The sequence below is a fragment of the Carassius auratus genome, chromosome 17, assembly GCF_003368295.1.
Source record: "Carassius auratus strain Wakin chromosome 17, ASM336829v1, whole genome shotgun sequence".
Classification (NCBI taxonomy): domain Eukaryota; kingdom Metazoa; phylum Chordata; class Actinopteri; order Cypriniformes; family Cyprinidae; genus Carassius; species Carassius auratus.
In genome coordinates this window covers 7,218,917-7,237,529 of record NC_039259.1, presented here as the reverse complement: position 1 = coordinate 7,237,529, position 18,613 = coordinate 7,218,917, and the positions used below count along the sequence as shown (strand labels likewise).

General features: G+C 37.3%; 1 protein-coding gene across 2 annotated transcripts in view; it reads right to left on the bottom strand.

Annotated features, from left to right (window-relative positions):
* Window positions 1-13,589: 13,589 nt before the first annotated feature.
* The window catches only part of LOC113117085 (exocyst complex component 5-like), a 23,269-nt gene continuing 18,245 nt past the window's right edge, over window positions 13,590-18,613 (bottom strand). For both annotated transcript variants that reach the window (XM_026285492.1, XM_026285491.1), the window contains exon 18: window positions 13,590-15,036. In XM_026285492.1, coding sequence (XP_026141277.1) covers window positions 14,848-15,036 — 189 coding nt within the window. In that variant the 3' untranslated portion in view covers window positions 13,590-14,847. The remainder of the gene's footprint in view (window positions 15,037-18,613) is intronic.

Here is an 18,613-nt window from a genome sequence, read left to right as displayed (position 1 = left end):
TTGAAGTCTGAAAGCATTAATTGTAATTTCATGGAAACGAGTGACCAGTATAGCTTATTTTGTGCTTCACGGAAGAATGAAAGCCTCAAAATAAATGAGGGTGAGTAAATAATGACAAAGCTATCCCTTTAAAACACTGCAGACTAAAAGATTAAAACATGGACTTAACATCTTAATAAATGCACATGTAGTCACCACGGTGTGGGGTGAACAAACACAAGACGGCCTCGATGCCTGACAGTGATTGATGTTTATATGGACTGCATCAATAAGTTTCTGAAGGGCTGCAGGTAGCACTGGTCTGAGCTGCTAGGGGTCTGTTTAATTGAAACCTGTCGGAGCCCGGCTGATTTTTTTCTTTCCCTGCGTGCCTTGCCTCATTCAGCAACGCTCACTCTCTGCTCTCGCTCCCAGCATCTCACTGCCTTTTGTTCCCCAGACCTACCACCAGCCTGTTTATTTTCCTTTGCAAATTAATTTAACAGAAAGTAATTAAATCTTTGCTTCAACAACCAGCTGTACATAAGTAAATGCAGCGTGATGAAAAGGTGTGTGGAGGGAGGCAGACGAAAATCAAGAGAAACTGGTGCCAAATGACTGCTGGAGGTTAAATATAATACTAAAGGTTGGAGTCATAGGGGTTAGGGCTCCTTAATAAAAGAACTGCACATGATTGCGAAAAAAAAAAAAAAAAGTACAGGTCACATTGTTGTAGGCACAGGTTGTGGTTTGGGGTTTGTGTGTTTTTTTGTGTGTGTGTATACAGTCAGCATTGTTTCAACCCATGGAGTCATAAAGCATTTGGCATCTAGCATGCACAAGCAATTAGTTTTAACAAAGTTCTTTGTTAAATAACAGCTGGTTGTAATAACAAAAAAAAACAAAAAAATGTTGATTACAATATTGTTTAAAACCAAATATATTGTGCTAAAAGTTTCCACATATAAAAGCTCCATGAGGTTATATTGACTCTTTAAGTCCACTTACATGAACTGTAAAAATTAGATTGAGTCACACTAAAGCAATACATACTTGTGCATTTTATTTCAATCTGATTAAAAGGACTAAATTCAGATATTTTTTGTAAAAGCTGTGGTCACATTTCTAAATCTAATCATCTACGTTTTAACCTAAGAGCAGATGCGGTCATTTTTAACTTGAATGTGTATGGCTCCCAGAGCTGCTTCCAGCAATTTTAGTTATACAGAAGAGTTTGTTATGCTACAAAATAGTTTTTATCAGCTGAACAGCCAATCAGTGTGTTCTCTCAATGCTGAATTAACCCAAAAAGCCGCTGATGGTGGTCGGACTAGTGCCAAAGGTGCCGAACACAATGCAAAACTGGCCAATGGACAGTGCACCTTTTTATGCCTATGAAATTTGCACCTTCAATCCAGTTTGTGTACAAATTAATCTGACTACAAAAAGCCTCTGCACATGCTGTGAAAGACTGTTGTGCATTTAATTCCTTGAATTAAAAAAAAATGGTCATGTATTCTTGGTCAGAGAGCAAATGAGAGTGAAGGTTATATACACCCCAAAACTTTTGTAGCGCAAAATACACATACATCCTGAGATTATTTTAAAACAGCTAATTCTCAAGATTTATTAGCCAACCTAAATGAGCGTTGGCTAAAGACTGCAAGTGACTTACCTTCTTCTGTGAAAAAAAAAACATTCCTTTTTGTGTTCCACTGAAGAAAGAAACAAGTGGAGGTCTGAAACAACATTACAGTAAGTAAAAGATGTCTGAAAGTTTATTTTGGGGTGAATTTTTGTGTGTTGCAAAAATGACTATGTTACAGGCATTAGTAGATGTCTTGGCAGACGTCTAGAGGTCAGTTGAGAAATTGTCTGGGGTGGGTCTGAGGCATGAGTTTGGAGGTCTCGCTCGAGTTCAACTAGTGTCTTTGAACTACGCTGTGGCGTTGATTCGGACAGCCATGGCAGGTATTTGCACAGCAAATATTTTAATCCCCAACTAATCACTTGGTTAGACCCCGTGTGTTAAGGGGGAGGGAGCTCGAGGAGGGTGTTAGCATGTTAGCTGGTGGCCTGGCACATTCCTCCTGTCAATGACGCCTTTGTTCTAAGGGGATTGTGGGAAGAGTCAAACATGGTGACCCCCGGAGAGGCACCCTCCAAATGCACCACCCTTCCCTCCTCCCACAACCACCCCTAAACACATGTCAGCATCCCAATGGACCTGCTCGTGTTTCTGCGTAATGGCACCACTGGTCATGTGACATGTCGCTTGGCAATGTTGCAAGGACTTACAATGCCACAATTTGCTTTAATGAACAAATCACTTTATAATACACAGGCCGTTAATAGCACTATTTATTTCCTCACATTTTTTCGGTGTCACATTAGAATCAGTTCACTCAACCCGATCTCATGGCAATTCGTACATTTTTCACAAGGTTGCTTATTCGTACAAATTCGTACGACCACACTTGTACAAATTCATACGATTGTTGCCAAATCATACGTTTTTTACTAGTTGCACAATTCGTATGAATTTGTACGAATGACCTACACCTAATCTCGCCCCTAAACCTAACCATCACTGGGGTTTAGACAAATCGTATAAAATCATACGAGTGAGGTCGTACAAATTCGTACGAATAAGCCACCTCGTAAAATACGTACGAATTGGCCGTGAGATAGCGTTGGTCCACTGCAACCTGCCAAACTTCACTGGGACTCAAGGCACCTAAATCATCTGTAGGTACACCTGGCTATGTTTAAATTATCATTCTATACATTCTAGATATAAAACAGTTATTTGTTATCTGTGGAAATGCCAGAAAAAAAACTGTTTAATCCAACTGTGTAAAGATGGATAATAGACTTTAGTAAGGAAAGATACCATACTGAAATGTATGGGGATAAAAGGTAGGCTGTGAAGGATAGACATACAGTCTTTACTATGGATGATCATTTCCATTATGCTACATGAAAAAAAAAAAGCCATGCAATTCATTGCAATTTTATGCAATTTTACTGATGCTAATATGTTAGAAACAATGCATGTTGCACACAAATTCCAACTTGTATCAGATGCACACTTTTCCCCTTTAGAATAGTATATACCGTCTAAGATTTTCCAAAACTTTCCAAACTGTTTTATTAATTTTTTGTCTACTGATAATTAGCTAGTACGAATTTGCCAATCCAATCTGCAGAAATTTTTTTTTTTAACAACGTACTCTTTAAACTTTCACATGTAATAGAAACTCCAACACCAGACTTTCCAATTTCAAAAGAACGCAGCATTCGCTAAATAAAGAACTTAGGAGATTTAAAGCAGAACGAGGACAGAAAACCGATAAAGTGACCAATCCCTGAAAGACAGATGAAAATCAAAGATATATCCCCCAAGAGGAAACAATAAACAAATAGAGGTTGTCAGTAGAAATTAAGACGAAAATGTGTAAATTGAGTAATGATACAATCAAAACAATAATAAGGAGAGATAATAAGGTAAAAGGGTCTCCATCTGCACCTCACTGAGACTAGGAGGAATATGCCAGAGCAGTGTGCCAGCTCACAGCCCACTAACTGATGGAGAGGCCTGTGAAGACAGAGCTGTGGTAGTAGATATGCTTCTGAGAGAGGTTTAAAGAGTGGAACTGATTGTGCATGTCTCATTCGAGCTCTTCACAGCCCTCGCCCAGGGGACTTGGCTTTCAAAGCTGGGTGACGTGTGTGTGCGCACATATACACACACTCCATTGACAAAGCTTCTTCTAGCTTGTCTCTCAAATATATAAGCACACAATTTATTTTGTAAAGGTAATCTAAAAATGTGCTCATGATTGCAACTTCCTCCTTGGTGCTTCCTGTTTCCTGTTCTAAGCTATAGTACGCTATGGACCAGTTGTTCTGAGCTGAGTTTGCCTCCGTTCCCAGGTGGCACATATTACATCAGGTGATGATACAACACTGTACCAAAATTGAAAATTAAACTTAGTGACAGATCTTCTCGACTGCGTTGTAAGGTACAGTCTAAATAGAGAGAGAGAGAAAAAAGTTAGGGATGGTTACATTTAGGAAGATCATTTCACCAGCGAGAAACAGTGAATGAAATATATTTATACATTATTCTGCATTAATACTCTTTTTTTTAATAATATGTGGCACATTTGGATCTCACGCAGGGAACTTGGAAAAAAAAACATTGAAATAAATGTATGCATCTGATTTTAATGCACAACAGCACTATCAATTGTACAGGAGAAGAGAGACTCAGAGAATTGGAGAGTGAGAGCGAGGCTCTGGATTGAGATCTCTGGCCCGTCTCCTGCTGACACTCATGCAGGCAGATCACAGGCTCATCATGTCGCCCGTGTTTGCCCGGAGCCTCCTTCATCAAATGACACGTTTGCCACACGTTTATCTTTATCAGATCTGCAGAGAACCAGAGATGAGAGACTGAGGGGGAGCGGAGGACGAGAGCTATTGCCTCTCTCGCACTCTCTCTTTGTACCCGCCATCGCCTGGGGGCCAATTACCTTCTCCTCTAACAGGAGCCCCCCCCACCGATCTCATGCTCTACCACACCAGAAACATCTGCCTCTGAATATGCAATCAGCTTGTCAGTGAATCAAGGAAACATATACATACAAATGTAGCTGCAGGCATAAAGCTAATATTTACTGACACCAGATCTGTCCGTACTTATTCGCCTCTCATCTGAAGCAGGAGGAAGAGACCCGCGCACTGCCAGCTCATCCTAAACTCCACCAGGACGGCTACTCTGATACATCTCGGACCTCCTCTTGTTATCTATCCTTGTACGGCTGTACTGTATTATTAAAACCAAGGAGCTTCACTGCTACTATTTCTCATACTTTTTTGGTTAAGCATTATAGCCGTAAGTATTATGTGCCCTACAAGGGGAGTCAGAAAATCATAATAATGAGTTATGAGTACATAAATGATAAAGTCATATTTACAAGTAGAAAACTCAGAATTCTAGGTGACACACGAGTTGTGATGTAATAAAGGGCATGTTGATTTTAAATTTGCCATAATCAGAATGCTGTAATTTAAATCTTTACTTGCTGTACTGGCATGATATATAGAACAAATTATAAACAGTAAGCAAACAGTTAATCTCTTACTTTTCACAGTTTGCTTTATGAAAATTAATTTTTGATATCATCGTTATTGCATACTGTGATAAAGATGAATACTTTTCCTCATTTTGAATTCAGACTACTTGAGTGTTATTTTCCTGCAGTGGAAAGGAGAATCTCAAACTCTGTCACCTAAAAGAAATGATCCTATCGAGAGACCAAAATATAACAAATTATTTTTCCATTAAGGGCTTTTGCAGCACATAGTTCTAGGAACTAGCCAGCAGTGTGGTTCCTAGAGAACCAATTTCCCCCTTTGGTCGCTCTACTGCAGGAAAAAAGTGGCTGATGGTGGCGTCTTTATTTGTGATATTTACAAATATCAACAATCGGTGAAAGGAGGATGTTGTTTTCACAGGTGTTTTTGTTGTGGTTGTGTCGTGGGTTTTCGTGATAACGGAGATGCAAATGCACAATTAACGTGATTGGATGAAAATCAGACAAAATTTCCAATGACAACTTGCAGTGTTACATATCATCAAGGCTGAGAAAAGAACGCAACGCTGCAGACAACAGGTTGCTCAATGCCGATATCGCCGTTTTCCATGTTCGTGGAGAAAATATTTTTTGACATGGCTTTTTGCGCAATCAGCGTACCTGATAGTTCCTGTTTTAAGATTTGGGTGGGGGGGTTATGTGGTCTTTTCCTGGCATCACAAGAACTTTTATGACAAGCCCTTCCTGATATCACAGGAACCTAAAAAAGTTCTCCTCGGTGTTAATTTCTACTACTGTATTAATTTTCTTTCTATTTTAATCACAATTTATTCTGACTGACATGTAACCTAGTTCAAGTTCAGTTGTGCATTTGTCATTTACCAGTATTTATTCAGCTCATTGCTGCACATTATTGACTCTTTAGATTATTTGAAATAATTGTTAGATGTTTTTTTTGCATCACATCATCATCAACACTATGTTTTAATTAAACTTGTTTGTGTGCATTTTTGTCATCTTTGTAATTATTAATTTGAATGAAAAAAAAAAAACAAGTTATTTGACAAGCCTAAGACTTTAGAGGAACAGGTTTTTCTATTACATCGTGGAAAATTAAAAAGGTTCTCCAGTACATGACATCACAGCATCAAGCTGTCAAACTTTTGGTTTGATTTTAAGGGTGCAGCACTGTTAAAGCTACTCTGTTGAATGGCGAACTCTAAAACCGGTCATTCCAGTGTTGATTTGGAAAACAAAAAGTTTCGTTAATACAGTATGTTATGTGAGCAGTGACGAGCAACACAATGTGCTCGAGCTGAGAGCTTTTTCCAGCTGTCAGAGTGAAACTGAAGAGAGAGAAAGAAGAAAAAAAAGAGCGAAAAGGAAACAGTGACAGACACAGACATAGATGCAGATTATCCTCTCTCATTTCACATCCAGAGATTGCAGGAGCATCAGCATCTCAGAGAGAGAGAGAGAGAGAGAGAGGGCTGGGATGACAGGAACAGGCCGTGTTTCTCTTTTACGGGACCCGTCAAAATCTCATCCTGCTCTAAGATTAGAGAAACTGAGAGAGAAGGAGAGATGGGAAGAAACAGAGTATTCTGTTCTCATAAAGTGTATGAAGTTCAGGTACAAGTGAAGAAATGAGACACACAAGGACTGTCCCCTGCTGCTCCTATGACTTTCATTCAGAAAGCAGAATTTAAAAAATGAGAGGCACAGAAGAGAGAGAGAGAGAGAGAGAGAGAGAGAGAGAGAGAGAGAGAGAAGATATAGAGAAGAAGAATTTGCATAATGTCCTCCACCACAGTCGGACCCCGAGGCTAGCCGCCCAGGATAATAGAGGGCCAATACTCTTAATTCAATCTCGTTATTTTTTCTAATACTTGAGAAATTAATAATTCTAGCTCCCGCCTCTGCAAACCACCATGAGCGCTGAGCATCACAGAGCTGCCTAAGTTTGTAACTTTAACCCAAGCAATTGATGTGGGGAGGCCCTTCAGGCAGACCTACTAATGAATGGATTGCATGTGAGAGAGGGAAGTTAAAAGATGGTCTTTTATAAAGTAATTTAAGAAAATCCTGTTAGCTGGATCAAGTACAAGAGTTTAATTTCTCAAAATGGGGGAATAAGTGGAGGTTTTTTTCCCCCCATGTCTCCTTCAGACTCAAGAGATATGCTGTATAATGCGCACACACAACACAAGCACACAATGCAAACGCACACAGACTCGGTTTTAGTAAATAACAAATTGGGCAAGTGTTAATGCGTGTGGATAGTCCTACGGAGAATTGAAACCGCTTAGTCTAGTAAACACTGGACAAGTTACGGGAAGTCGAAGCTTAGACAGATAATAATCAGATTAGATTCATCATACTTACTACAGCATCTGCAAGACACTCACCTGCTCTCTCTGTCACACACACACACACACACACACACACACACACGCACACACACAGTGAAAAGTGTTTCATATCGGTTTTCCTTCATCAGGGCACACACTGATTCAGTACGTTCATTTATTTTTTTTATTTCATTGTTATTCGACCATATGTAAATATAAAATATTAATTCTAAAGCATTATTAAAATGAATTAATAAAAAGCTATATTTATTATAATAATTACGTGCATTGCCATTATTTAATAATTAGTAGATTTGGTTCGAATTCCTTTGTTTCACCAAAGATAATAAATAAATATTCATTATAATAATTCTATAATTGTGTATTATTTAATAATATAATTGTTCATATCACATCATTGCTACTATTACATTATATTTGGTTTCAATTCCATTATTGTTTGACCAAAGATCATCTTCAATAAATAAATAAATAAAAATACAATATTAATTATAACAATTAGTTTTATTATTTCTTAATATCATATAATTATTTATATTGCCCATTATTACTTGATTACTGTATCATATTGCTTTTAATTCCATTGTTGTTTGACCAAATATCATGATACATAAATCAACAAAAATAATAAAAATTCTATGTATATTAAAAATATTAAAACAACTTATTATAAACTATATTAAATTACTTATTTAATAGTTTTAATTATTTTATTTTTTTTGCTTCTTATCTATTCTTGGGCACAAAGATATTTGACTGATATCTCTGAATAACTGATTCCTTGATGTTTTAAAGTCCAAATCTAGATTTTATTATTCCAACTGCAGTGAACCTAAATTGATAAATCTGTCACAACAAAACGTTCTGTTTGAATGATTGACCTTTTGTTTGAATGTTTGGACTGTAAATGTTTGACCTTCTGTTTGAATGTTTGGACTGTAAATGTTTGACCTTCCCTTTGCACATAAATGATATCATACAAAATTACAAAAGTTCTCAATGTATGAAAACAAGACTTGGCATATGACATTTTTGCAATGCATTAGGGAAGGCAGTTGAAAACATATACACAGAAAATCAAGGTCAGGTACTATTGGTTGTGCCTTTAATTTTCATTTTTTTATATATATATATTGTGCATTCATTGTGGTCAGATTTACAACTTTTTTTTTTTTTGGCGTGCTCCCTTCTTTCTAGCTATTAGGTATCTATCTAAGCACAGCTGATTTCCAAAGGTTACAATTTAGTTTTAAATCGCAATTTTTATTTGCAGGTGTCATATGACATTCTGTGTTGTTATCACAAATGCCTCATTAATTAAGTCAATGCTAATTTAGCCTTCCTCCTCGTCTCCCTCTCATCTGCGCGATGTGCCTTGGGACGGATCTTTAGAGCTGGAGGGCAATTGAGAGATACTGAAGTGGCTGGATGGCAAAGACTGACTTTGGTACACACACACACACACACTGTCTCTCTCACACACAGTTATCCTCACTCCTGGCAGACATACACAAACATTCCCAATTTCTAATCTCTCTCTCTCTCTCTCTCTCTAATCTAATTTTCATCATTCTCTCCCTTGCTCTTTCTCTCCCTCTCCTCAATGCCAGCCAACTCTCTTTTCTAAATTCTCTCTCCTCTCAGCTCTCTTTCTATCTCCTATTTCCCTTTTTGTTCTCACCCTCTCTCCCTCTTTTCCTCTCCTCTCTCTCTGCATCTCTTACAAAGGCAGCAGGCAGTATGCCTCCCCTGAAAATGAGGCCACGCACGGCAAGTATGCAAATGAAAGCAGTGCTGCTGGATTAGAATGGGACACCATATACCCTAAATCATGATTGTCAATCATGGCGAGGGATTAAGGGATACGGGCTTATAGACCTAAAAAAGCAACACTTCCACCCCCCTCCCCCCCACCCCATCCCCAGGCGCACTTCCATTGTGAAAGAGTGAGTGTGGGAGAGAGGGCTCGTTGGGGGCCTGCTCTAGTGCACTACTGCCCTCTGCCTTCCCATCGAGTTTACTGCAGGCTCAGAGCCCAAAGAGCAGCTCCGCTTGTATGCGTTTCAGAGCACCATTTGGGTTCTGGTTTTCAGACAGGCTCAGTGCCAAGAACCTTAAAACATTCCATGTATTGTTTTATTTTCAGATCAAAGAAACACATTATACAGAAAATGGAAAATGAAGTGGGTTTGCTTTTGGTATTGAACCTGGATTGATCATTTTAAAGTCAACTTCAGGCAATAGTGGGACATCATTATTAAATATGGGGAAAATAATACTATTTATAATACTATACAAAACTATATTTTATATTATGCATATTATATAATATAAATACATATTTTTCATGTATGAAAATTCTTAAAATATATGGACACTGGTTAATTGCATTGATGTGCATTTGATAATTTTGCATTAAAAACATGTAAATAAACTACTGAAAAGAAATGCTTAATGAATAAAAATATACGTCTTGTTGAGCCTCTGAAATGTTAACATAAAACTGAGCATATGATATAGTTGAACTCTTGAACTTGAGTAAAATAGAAATGCTACCAGCATTACAATGTGTTAGAGTTTTAAACGCATGAAGACAAAAATGTGACACATGTCAAATAAAATAATATTCAAATTACACACCATCCTTACCCAAGATTCACCTGTTATTCTGCTGGATTTTCACCTCTCCGTTGTGTCCCTCACATTGCTTCTTGGGACTTGGCATGGGATAAAGGGTGCAGAGGTGGGTAAAAACAGAGGGCAACATCTGCTTCACAACAGGAGAAGGATGCACAACATCTGCACACACACACACAAAATACTCATGAACACAAAAAGACAAATCCTGCAGAAAAAGTGCAACAGAATTGATACGGCAATCCAATCTGAGCTAAACATTTAATTCATATTAAATATTGTTTCCTTATGGCAAGAATTTGACTCTTTAATCTCTCTTAAATTTCCAAAGCAGCAATATTGAATAAACACACACACACACACACACAAAAACAAGCTGTAAATGTACTGTACAGTCATGCACCTTGAGCTCAAATATAGCAAAGCGCAAGAGCTTCACCTCAATACAGCAACAAACAAACACTAATTGATACGAGTCTATCGACAGGTATAAGAGCAAAGGGCTAATCGTTCAGCATCATTAGGTGAAGATTTAGCTTAAAAGCTTTGAGCTGGCATTAAGCAAAGCTGCTGTTGACATGGATTGAGTGCTGTAATGCTGTATTGTCACTGCTCCAGGAGGCAGAGAGAGGGCGATTTGAGAGAGTGATGCGCTCAAGCTGGGATTTGGGGGCTGCCACAACACTGGAGGGCACTGGAGGCAGCGTGGACCAGACCGACGGTGGTGGGAGCGAATAATAACACTGCAACAATGCTGGATTTACTGTTTAAGAACTAATTAAGTGTGTGGGAAGGCTCGTGTAACCACAAGCTACAGTTAAAACATGACCAAGGAACACTAAGATGGGTTTGATCTTTTAGTTTTCAAATGGGGGATCAGAAAACTGAAGTGAAAAGTTAACTCTGAGAAACAACAACATGAGGATGCGAAGTGTATGTCTGGTTAATACAAGGCTCTTTAGCCAAAAAAAGCTCTTTAAATTGTCAATATGAACAAAATTATTGTAAAGATCACATTACAAGCAATCAGAATTTAATTTACAATTTTTGCACTGTTTGGGCCTGATCTTTAAAATACAACACAAAACATAAAACTAATGTTTGTTTTTGTCTAAAGTTTTAATAAACTAACAAAGCTTTTTATATCAGTTCTTTTTTTGTCCTCTGTATAAGACATAATTTTTTTCTTTTCTTTTTTTAATAGAGTGGTATATATTATTTTGCAACTAGAATTAGTTTTTTTATAATTATTTAGTGTCTGGTAAATAACCCTTTTGTGAGTGTTCATATTAGAATATGATTTTACTTTGCAAGACTGCGAATCAATGTCCTTTGCAGGCAACAGTACAGTGCATGTTTTTACATGAACAATTTTAAATTGATAAAATATATAAATTGATATGATACTTTACCCTTGAAAAAAATGCAATTATTATTATTATTTATAAAAAGCATTAATATACTCATGGTATTCATAACTATTGTTTCTCACGTTCATACACAGTTCTTAATAATCTAAATCAAGGAGCAAATGCTAATTTATTTCATAAGAAAGATGGGTTCATGTGTGATGTGTGTTTAATACAAGTTGATATCTCTGTGCCAAAGATCTCAGACAAACAGTAATTTACATAAAATGCCTATTAAATTGAAGCACAACTATCTTATATGCACCCTAAAGTGTGTACAAAAATATGATATGATAGGAAAGAGCTATTTATTCCAGTGAATATTCCTCAGGGTGGTTTTATTCAAAATATAAAAGGTAACATTTTTGGATATTAAAAAAATAAATAAATAATAATAATAATAATAATACAACATTTACACCATATATGATAACTTGTCCAAAACTGACATTCACAGATAATACTCTTGTCCATTGAAATCATGAGATGACATTTGTCATAATTCCTTGCCGCTGTAATTAAACACTATTAAACTGTAACCTAACAAATGTAAAAGAAAACCCAAATGCCAAAAAAAAAACAAACAAAAAAAAACATGTGGCTTGGGTCTCAGAGGACTAAAATAGGCTACTAGCTAATATAAAAAAAAAGTTTAACAATTAATGCTAATGGAGAATTGTCCTAAAGTTTGTCAATTTAACTTAAGTGTTCAAAAAATTGAGAAAAAAAGTAGGCTTGGACTCTTAACAACTTTTGGATACTTATCCATATGATCCACAACTGGAGAAAGATCAGCATCCCACATGAGGATACGTCTGTGAACGCTCTCCTTCCCCCAAACGAGCCTTACCTCTTCAGATACGTGTTTCGAGAGTGAAATGGTAAAATGATGAGCTCTAATGAGCAGACCGAGGAAAGGGTGAGCAGAGGCTTTATCCAGCGTTCAGTGTTGACAGCACCGCTAATCCTCGCCACCTGCTCAAACACACAGACCTCCACAAACAACAGCAGCGGGCCGCGTTCACTCACACTCGCCCGAGCCCGAGTCAGTCGTTCCCGCGGGAGCCTATCGCTCTCCGCCGCCCGCTCCCCGCGCGCGCGCGCTCGCTCGCTCGCTCCCAGCAAACGCTAATCGCCATGCAAAACAAATAGTTCTCAAATGTTTGGAAAAGGCCGCGCTGTTTGCACCAGGGCCTAACAAAATAATTTTTACAAGCTATCCAGTTGTGATTAGGGCTGAGAGAATTGAATTTCCCTGGCAGTGATCATATTCATATTAGCCTAATTAATAGTGCTGTTTAACTTTGCCTGTTTGCCGTTGTAGGAACGGCACACTGTGGTGAAAACAGAGGCTCAGTTCAGCTCTGAAGCGTTGCTATCTCTCTCGGCCTTTCCTGGCCGTGACGACCGCACACATCTTTAACACTGCTGGGCGGTTTAGCTGAGCAGTTTTCTCCCATTTTGTCTTTTAAGTCGCGGGAATAATTTTCCTCCTTTGGGAAGACATTATCCTAAACCTTCATGGCTAAGAATACACGATGAGTCCTTGAGAAGAGTCTATTTTTCAAAGACTTATCAAGTCTGTTCCAAGAAGAATATATATTCTCCTTCATGTAGGCTATACTTCATTAAAAATACATTTTCACTTATCACTACAGATTGATATAGACTGGAAAATGAACAACAATATTATTGAAATCTCCGAATGCGATGTTAGTCATTTTTTTAAATCATGCTTTTATTCAAAATTGAAAAATAGATTTAAAAAATGTGTGTATATATATATATATATATATATATATATATATATATATATATATATATATATATAAACTGATTAAAAACTAAAATTGTATTACTAGAACACATGGCTGAAAGGAAAAAAAAAACCTGCAGAAATGTCAACACCTGCTCAAACTAAAGTAGTGAAAATATTTGAAATTCATCCATATGTTCACTTCATTATTTAATTATTTTTTGGATCATGTTTTATTTAATTTATTAAGATATGATTTTAGAAATGAAATGTACTGCATAATAGTAGGCTGAAAACCCTCTGGCTTTGGAACCACCATCAATAAAACATCACATTGTTTCACACATTTTATTTTTGGAAATAGATTATAATGAGCAGCTTGTACAAACAATAGCATCATTTTAACATAAATTCAATTTTGAAATCAGTACAGTATAACGGAATCAAACATCAGACCATCCAATCCTTTCTAATAGTCTAACACACCTAGGTCATTCCTAGAGGTCAAAGATCTTGACCCCTGCCTCTTCATCAGAGGTTAAGGGTTAAACTACTCCTATAACATTACTGCATTCAACACATCCCTGTCAGATGAAAGTGTCTTGCATTAAAGGTTTCAAAATAAGAACAACAATATGTGATCCGAGCCCTTAGAAACAACTATTAATGCTGCTTGCCTAGTGTATTTTTATTTTATTTTATTAAATGTTAATGCTATATCTGCAAATTTTACTTCAGTTTTAGTAAACAGCCGGCTGTCAGCACGGATGCAATATTTTCCATTTACGTCTCCAAAATAACTGTTGTTCATGTATCAAGTTACATTTTAGCATTGGAAAGGTCAGTTTTGCAGGTTGTCGGGCGCATGGAAGTGAAACCACTGATTCTATTGTTATTTTTTAACAGAATTCTGATGCACTCATGTTTAAAACCATTGAAGATGTTATTCTAAGAGTACGAAATGATTTTAGAACCAAATTAGCTTTCAAAGCATGGCAACAGTTGTATAACATCTGCATTGTTCAGCTCAAAACAGTAATTGTCTTCTCTTTGAAGCCCTATGTGTGCACAAGAGCCTGAGTGAAATGAGCTGGACAAACTCATTGATCCAGAGCAGTGTGGAGACCACCCCCGTTACTCCAAGTAGAGCCACAGAGGATGGATTTGGCACAATCAAAATAAAAGCAAATGAAAATGAGTCTCTTGACCACCCAAATCCAGTGGCAGAATCATTTGAGTGGCCCATCTCAGTTCATCTATCCAAGACGATCATCCTCTCTCTATTAGAAGCCGAAGACACAGGGAAAAATGCACAAAACAGCCCTCTACCTTCATTATATATCCTTTTAAAATGATATCATAAACAAAATATGGGCAAAGCACTACGCTCGCATTAAAACCTGCATATAGAACAAAACGCGGAACTTAAAATTGAGCTACCTGGGAAATGTTGGGCTTGGAAACAATTGCTCAAAGTTTAATTTCGACACCGAATCATAGACAAAGACAGTTCAAAAGCCACTCAAGATTGGCCACTTGTGTTTGTCGCAGCTCTGAACGGATGGCAGTTCTGTTGGCAGCCCTGCCAGTCATTAGCTGAAATGGCGTCCCAGTCGGGCTGAGCGATAGTCTACTCTCAGCTGGACGAAAGCGTGGAGGAGGTTCCTGTCGAGGTTGGTCAGCTGCTCTCCAGAGCACACCTGTTTGAGGTTGTCCGGAGCCACAACCAGGAGGTTACACAGAGCATGAAGCGTGTCGAAGAGCTGGAGCACGAGAGGAACCTGTGGAGGTTTTTAATGCAGCTGTTAGTTAACACGTTTGTACTTATATTTGGAAAAGTAAAAATAGTTGAAATTATCCATTCATCAATGAGAATAAATCACATAAATATTGACTTTCCTGCAGAGGTTGACTATTTTCTAAGAAATTTCATTACTGGTTGGTTGCAGATTATTGGCAATTAATTTTAATTCAATTTAATTAAAACCACAAAAACAACACAAACAAACAGTTTTTTCAGTTTCTTAGCAATTATTTGAAAAATAAATATTTTCCACCATTATATGTTTGTTTTTGTCTCTTCTTATCAACGTAATGAATTCCTGCTAAATAATATTATTAATTTCTTTAATTATAATTTTTTAAATCTAAAAGTATTAAATGAATGTTTGTGTAACCAAATTTACACAAAATATTAAGCAGCAATTTTCAGTAATTAATTGCATATATTTTTGACCAATGACCATTAACAAAGAAACATTACAACCTCTTGGTGCTTGAAAGTTTGTGAACCCTTTAGAACTATCTATATTTCTGGAATAATATGACCCAAAACATCATCAGATCAGTACTGAAAGTAGACAAAGAGAACCTAACCAAACAAATGAGAAAAAAGTATATTCTTTGTCATTTATTAATAGAGAGAAATGATACAGTGTTACATACTGTATCTGTGAGGGGCTTTGCTTTCAGTATTTGGTGTGACTTCCTTTTCCAGCAATAACTGCAGCGAAACGTTTCTTGTAACCGCTGATCAGTCATTAACAACAGCTTGTAGGAATTTAGCCCATTCCTCAGTACAAAACCGCTTCTACTCTGTGGTGTTGGTGGGTTCTCCTATGAACTTCTTGCTTCAGGTCCTTCCACAACATTTCAATTGGATTAAGGTCTGGACTTTGACTAGGCCATTCCAAAACATTAACTTTATTCTTTTTAACCATTCTTTGGTGAAATGACTTGTGTGCTTGGGGTCACTGTTGAGGTATAATTCAGAAATCATTGTTCCATCAATGACGGCTAGCCATCCTGGCCCAGAAGCAGCAAAACAGGCCCAAACCATGATACGACCATCACCCTGTTTCACAGATGGTTTAAGATTCTTATGCTTGAATGCAGTCTGTTCTTTTCTCCAAACATAACACTTCTCCTTTAAAACAAAAAGTTCCACAAAAGTTTTCTCCACTAACCCTATGGCTTGTCCACGTGACAGACAGACATGCAGCAATGTTATTTTACAATTTACAACTGTTGTCATACACACCATGGTTGTTCAGTGTTCATCTGATGGTGGACTCCTAAACATTAACATCAGCCCATGTGAGAAAGACCTTAAGTTGCTTAGAAGTTACCCTGGGTTCCTTTGCAATCTTGTGGACTATTACAACTCTTGCTTTTAGAGTGATCTTTTTTGGTCAAGTACAATACAAGGGTACAATAGTCTTGAGTTTCCTTTATTTGAACACAGTATGTCTGGATTGGTGGAGTCCAAACACTTTAGAGATGGTTCTGTAACCTTTTCTAGTGTCATGAGCAACAGCAACTCTTTTTCTGATGTCTTCAGAGATATCCTTTATTTGTGCCATAATACACTTCCACAAGATCCCTGTTCTTTAAATAAAACAGGGAACACACTGACATCTGATAGTCATGTCACTGATTTAAGACAACTCTGAAAAACAGATGGACTCTAATTTCATCTTCAAATTAAATGCTAATCCTAAAGATTCACATACTTTTGCCACTCACAGATATGTAATATTGGATTATTGTTCTAAATAAATAAATAACACACACACACATACATTATATATATATATATATATATATATATATATATATATATATATATATATATATATATATATATATATATATATATATATATATATATATAATGGTAACACTTTAGTATAGGGTCCAATTCACACTAATAACTAGTTGCTTATTAGCATGTCTATTATTAACATATTGGCTGTTTATTAGTGCTTATAAAGTACATATAATGCATGACATCTATAATCCTACCCAATACCCTAAACTTAACAACTACCTTATAAACTATTAATAAGCAGCAAATAAGGAGTTAATTGAGGCAAAAGTCATAGTTAATAGTGAGAATTGAACCCTAAAATAAAGTGTAACTAATATATATATATATATATATATATATATATATATATATATATATAATATTTTTTTTTTCTTCTCATTTGTTTGATTAGGTTTCCATTGTCTACTTTTGAGGTAAATCTGATTGTGTTTTGGGTCATATTTATGCAGAAATATACAAAATTCTCAAGGAATCACAAACCTTCAAGCAGGACTATATATACATATATCTATACATATACTCTCATCAGCCACTTTATTAGGGACACCTGTTCAATTGCTTGGTAACACAAACTGCTAATCAGCCAATCACATGGCAGCAGCTCACTGCATTTAGGCATCTAGATGTGAATATGATTTGATGAAGTTCAAACCGAGCATCAGAATGGGGAAGAAAAGGGATTTAAGTGGCTTTGATCGTGGAATGGATGTTTGTGCCACACAGAGCTGGTCTGAGGATTTCAAAAACTGCTGATCTACTAGGATGTTCACGCACAACCATCTCTAGGGTTTACAGAGAATGGTCCGAAGAGAAAATATCCAGTAAGTGGCAGTTGTATGGGCGAAAATGCCTTGTTGATGTCAGAGGTCAGAGGTGAATGGGCAGACTGGTCAGAGATGATGGAAAGGCAACAGTAACTCAAATAACCACAACACATCAAGCCCTGAAGCAGATGAGCTACAGCAGCAGAAGACCACACCGGGAGCCGCTCCTGTCAGCTAAGAACAGGAAACAGAGACTACAATTCACACAGGCTCACCGAAATTGAGCAATAGAAGACTGGAAAAACGTTGCCTGGTCTGTGGAGACTTGATTTCTGCTGCGACATTCAGATGGTAGGGTCAGAATTTGGTGTTAAGAACATGAAAGCATGGATCCATCCTGCCTTGTCTCAACAGTTCAGGCTCATGGTCATGGTTTAATGGTGTGGGGGTTATTTTCTTGGCACACTTTGGGCATCTTTAGTACCTACTGAGCATTGTTTAAACACCACAGCCTTCCTGAGTGTTGTTTCTGACCATGTCCATCCCTTTATGACTACAGTGTACACATCTTCTGATGACTACTTCCAGCAGGATAATGCACCATGTCCCAAAGTTCAAATCATCTCAGACTGGTTTCTTGACAATGAGTTCACTTTACTCAAATGGCCTCCACAGTCACCAGATCTCAATCCAATAGAGCAGTTTTGGGATGTGGTGGAATGGGAGATTTGCATCATGGATGTGCAGCAGACAAATCTGCAGCAACTGCGTGATCATGTCAATATGGACCAAAATCTCTGAGGAATGTTTCCAACACACGGTTGAATCTATGACATGAAGAATTAAGGCAGTTCTGAAGGCAAAAGGGGGTCCAACCCGGTGTACCTAATAAAGTGGCTAGTGTGTGTGTGTGTGTGTGTGTGTGTGTTTAGGCCTTTATATATATTTAAGACATCACCACACATGAAATCTGGTGTAGAAAAA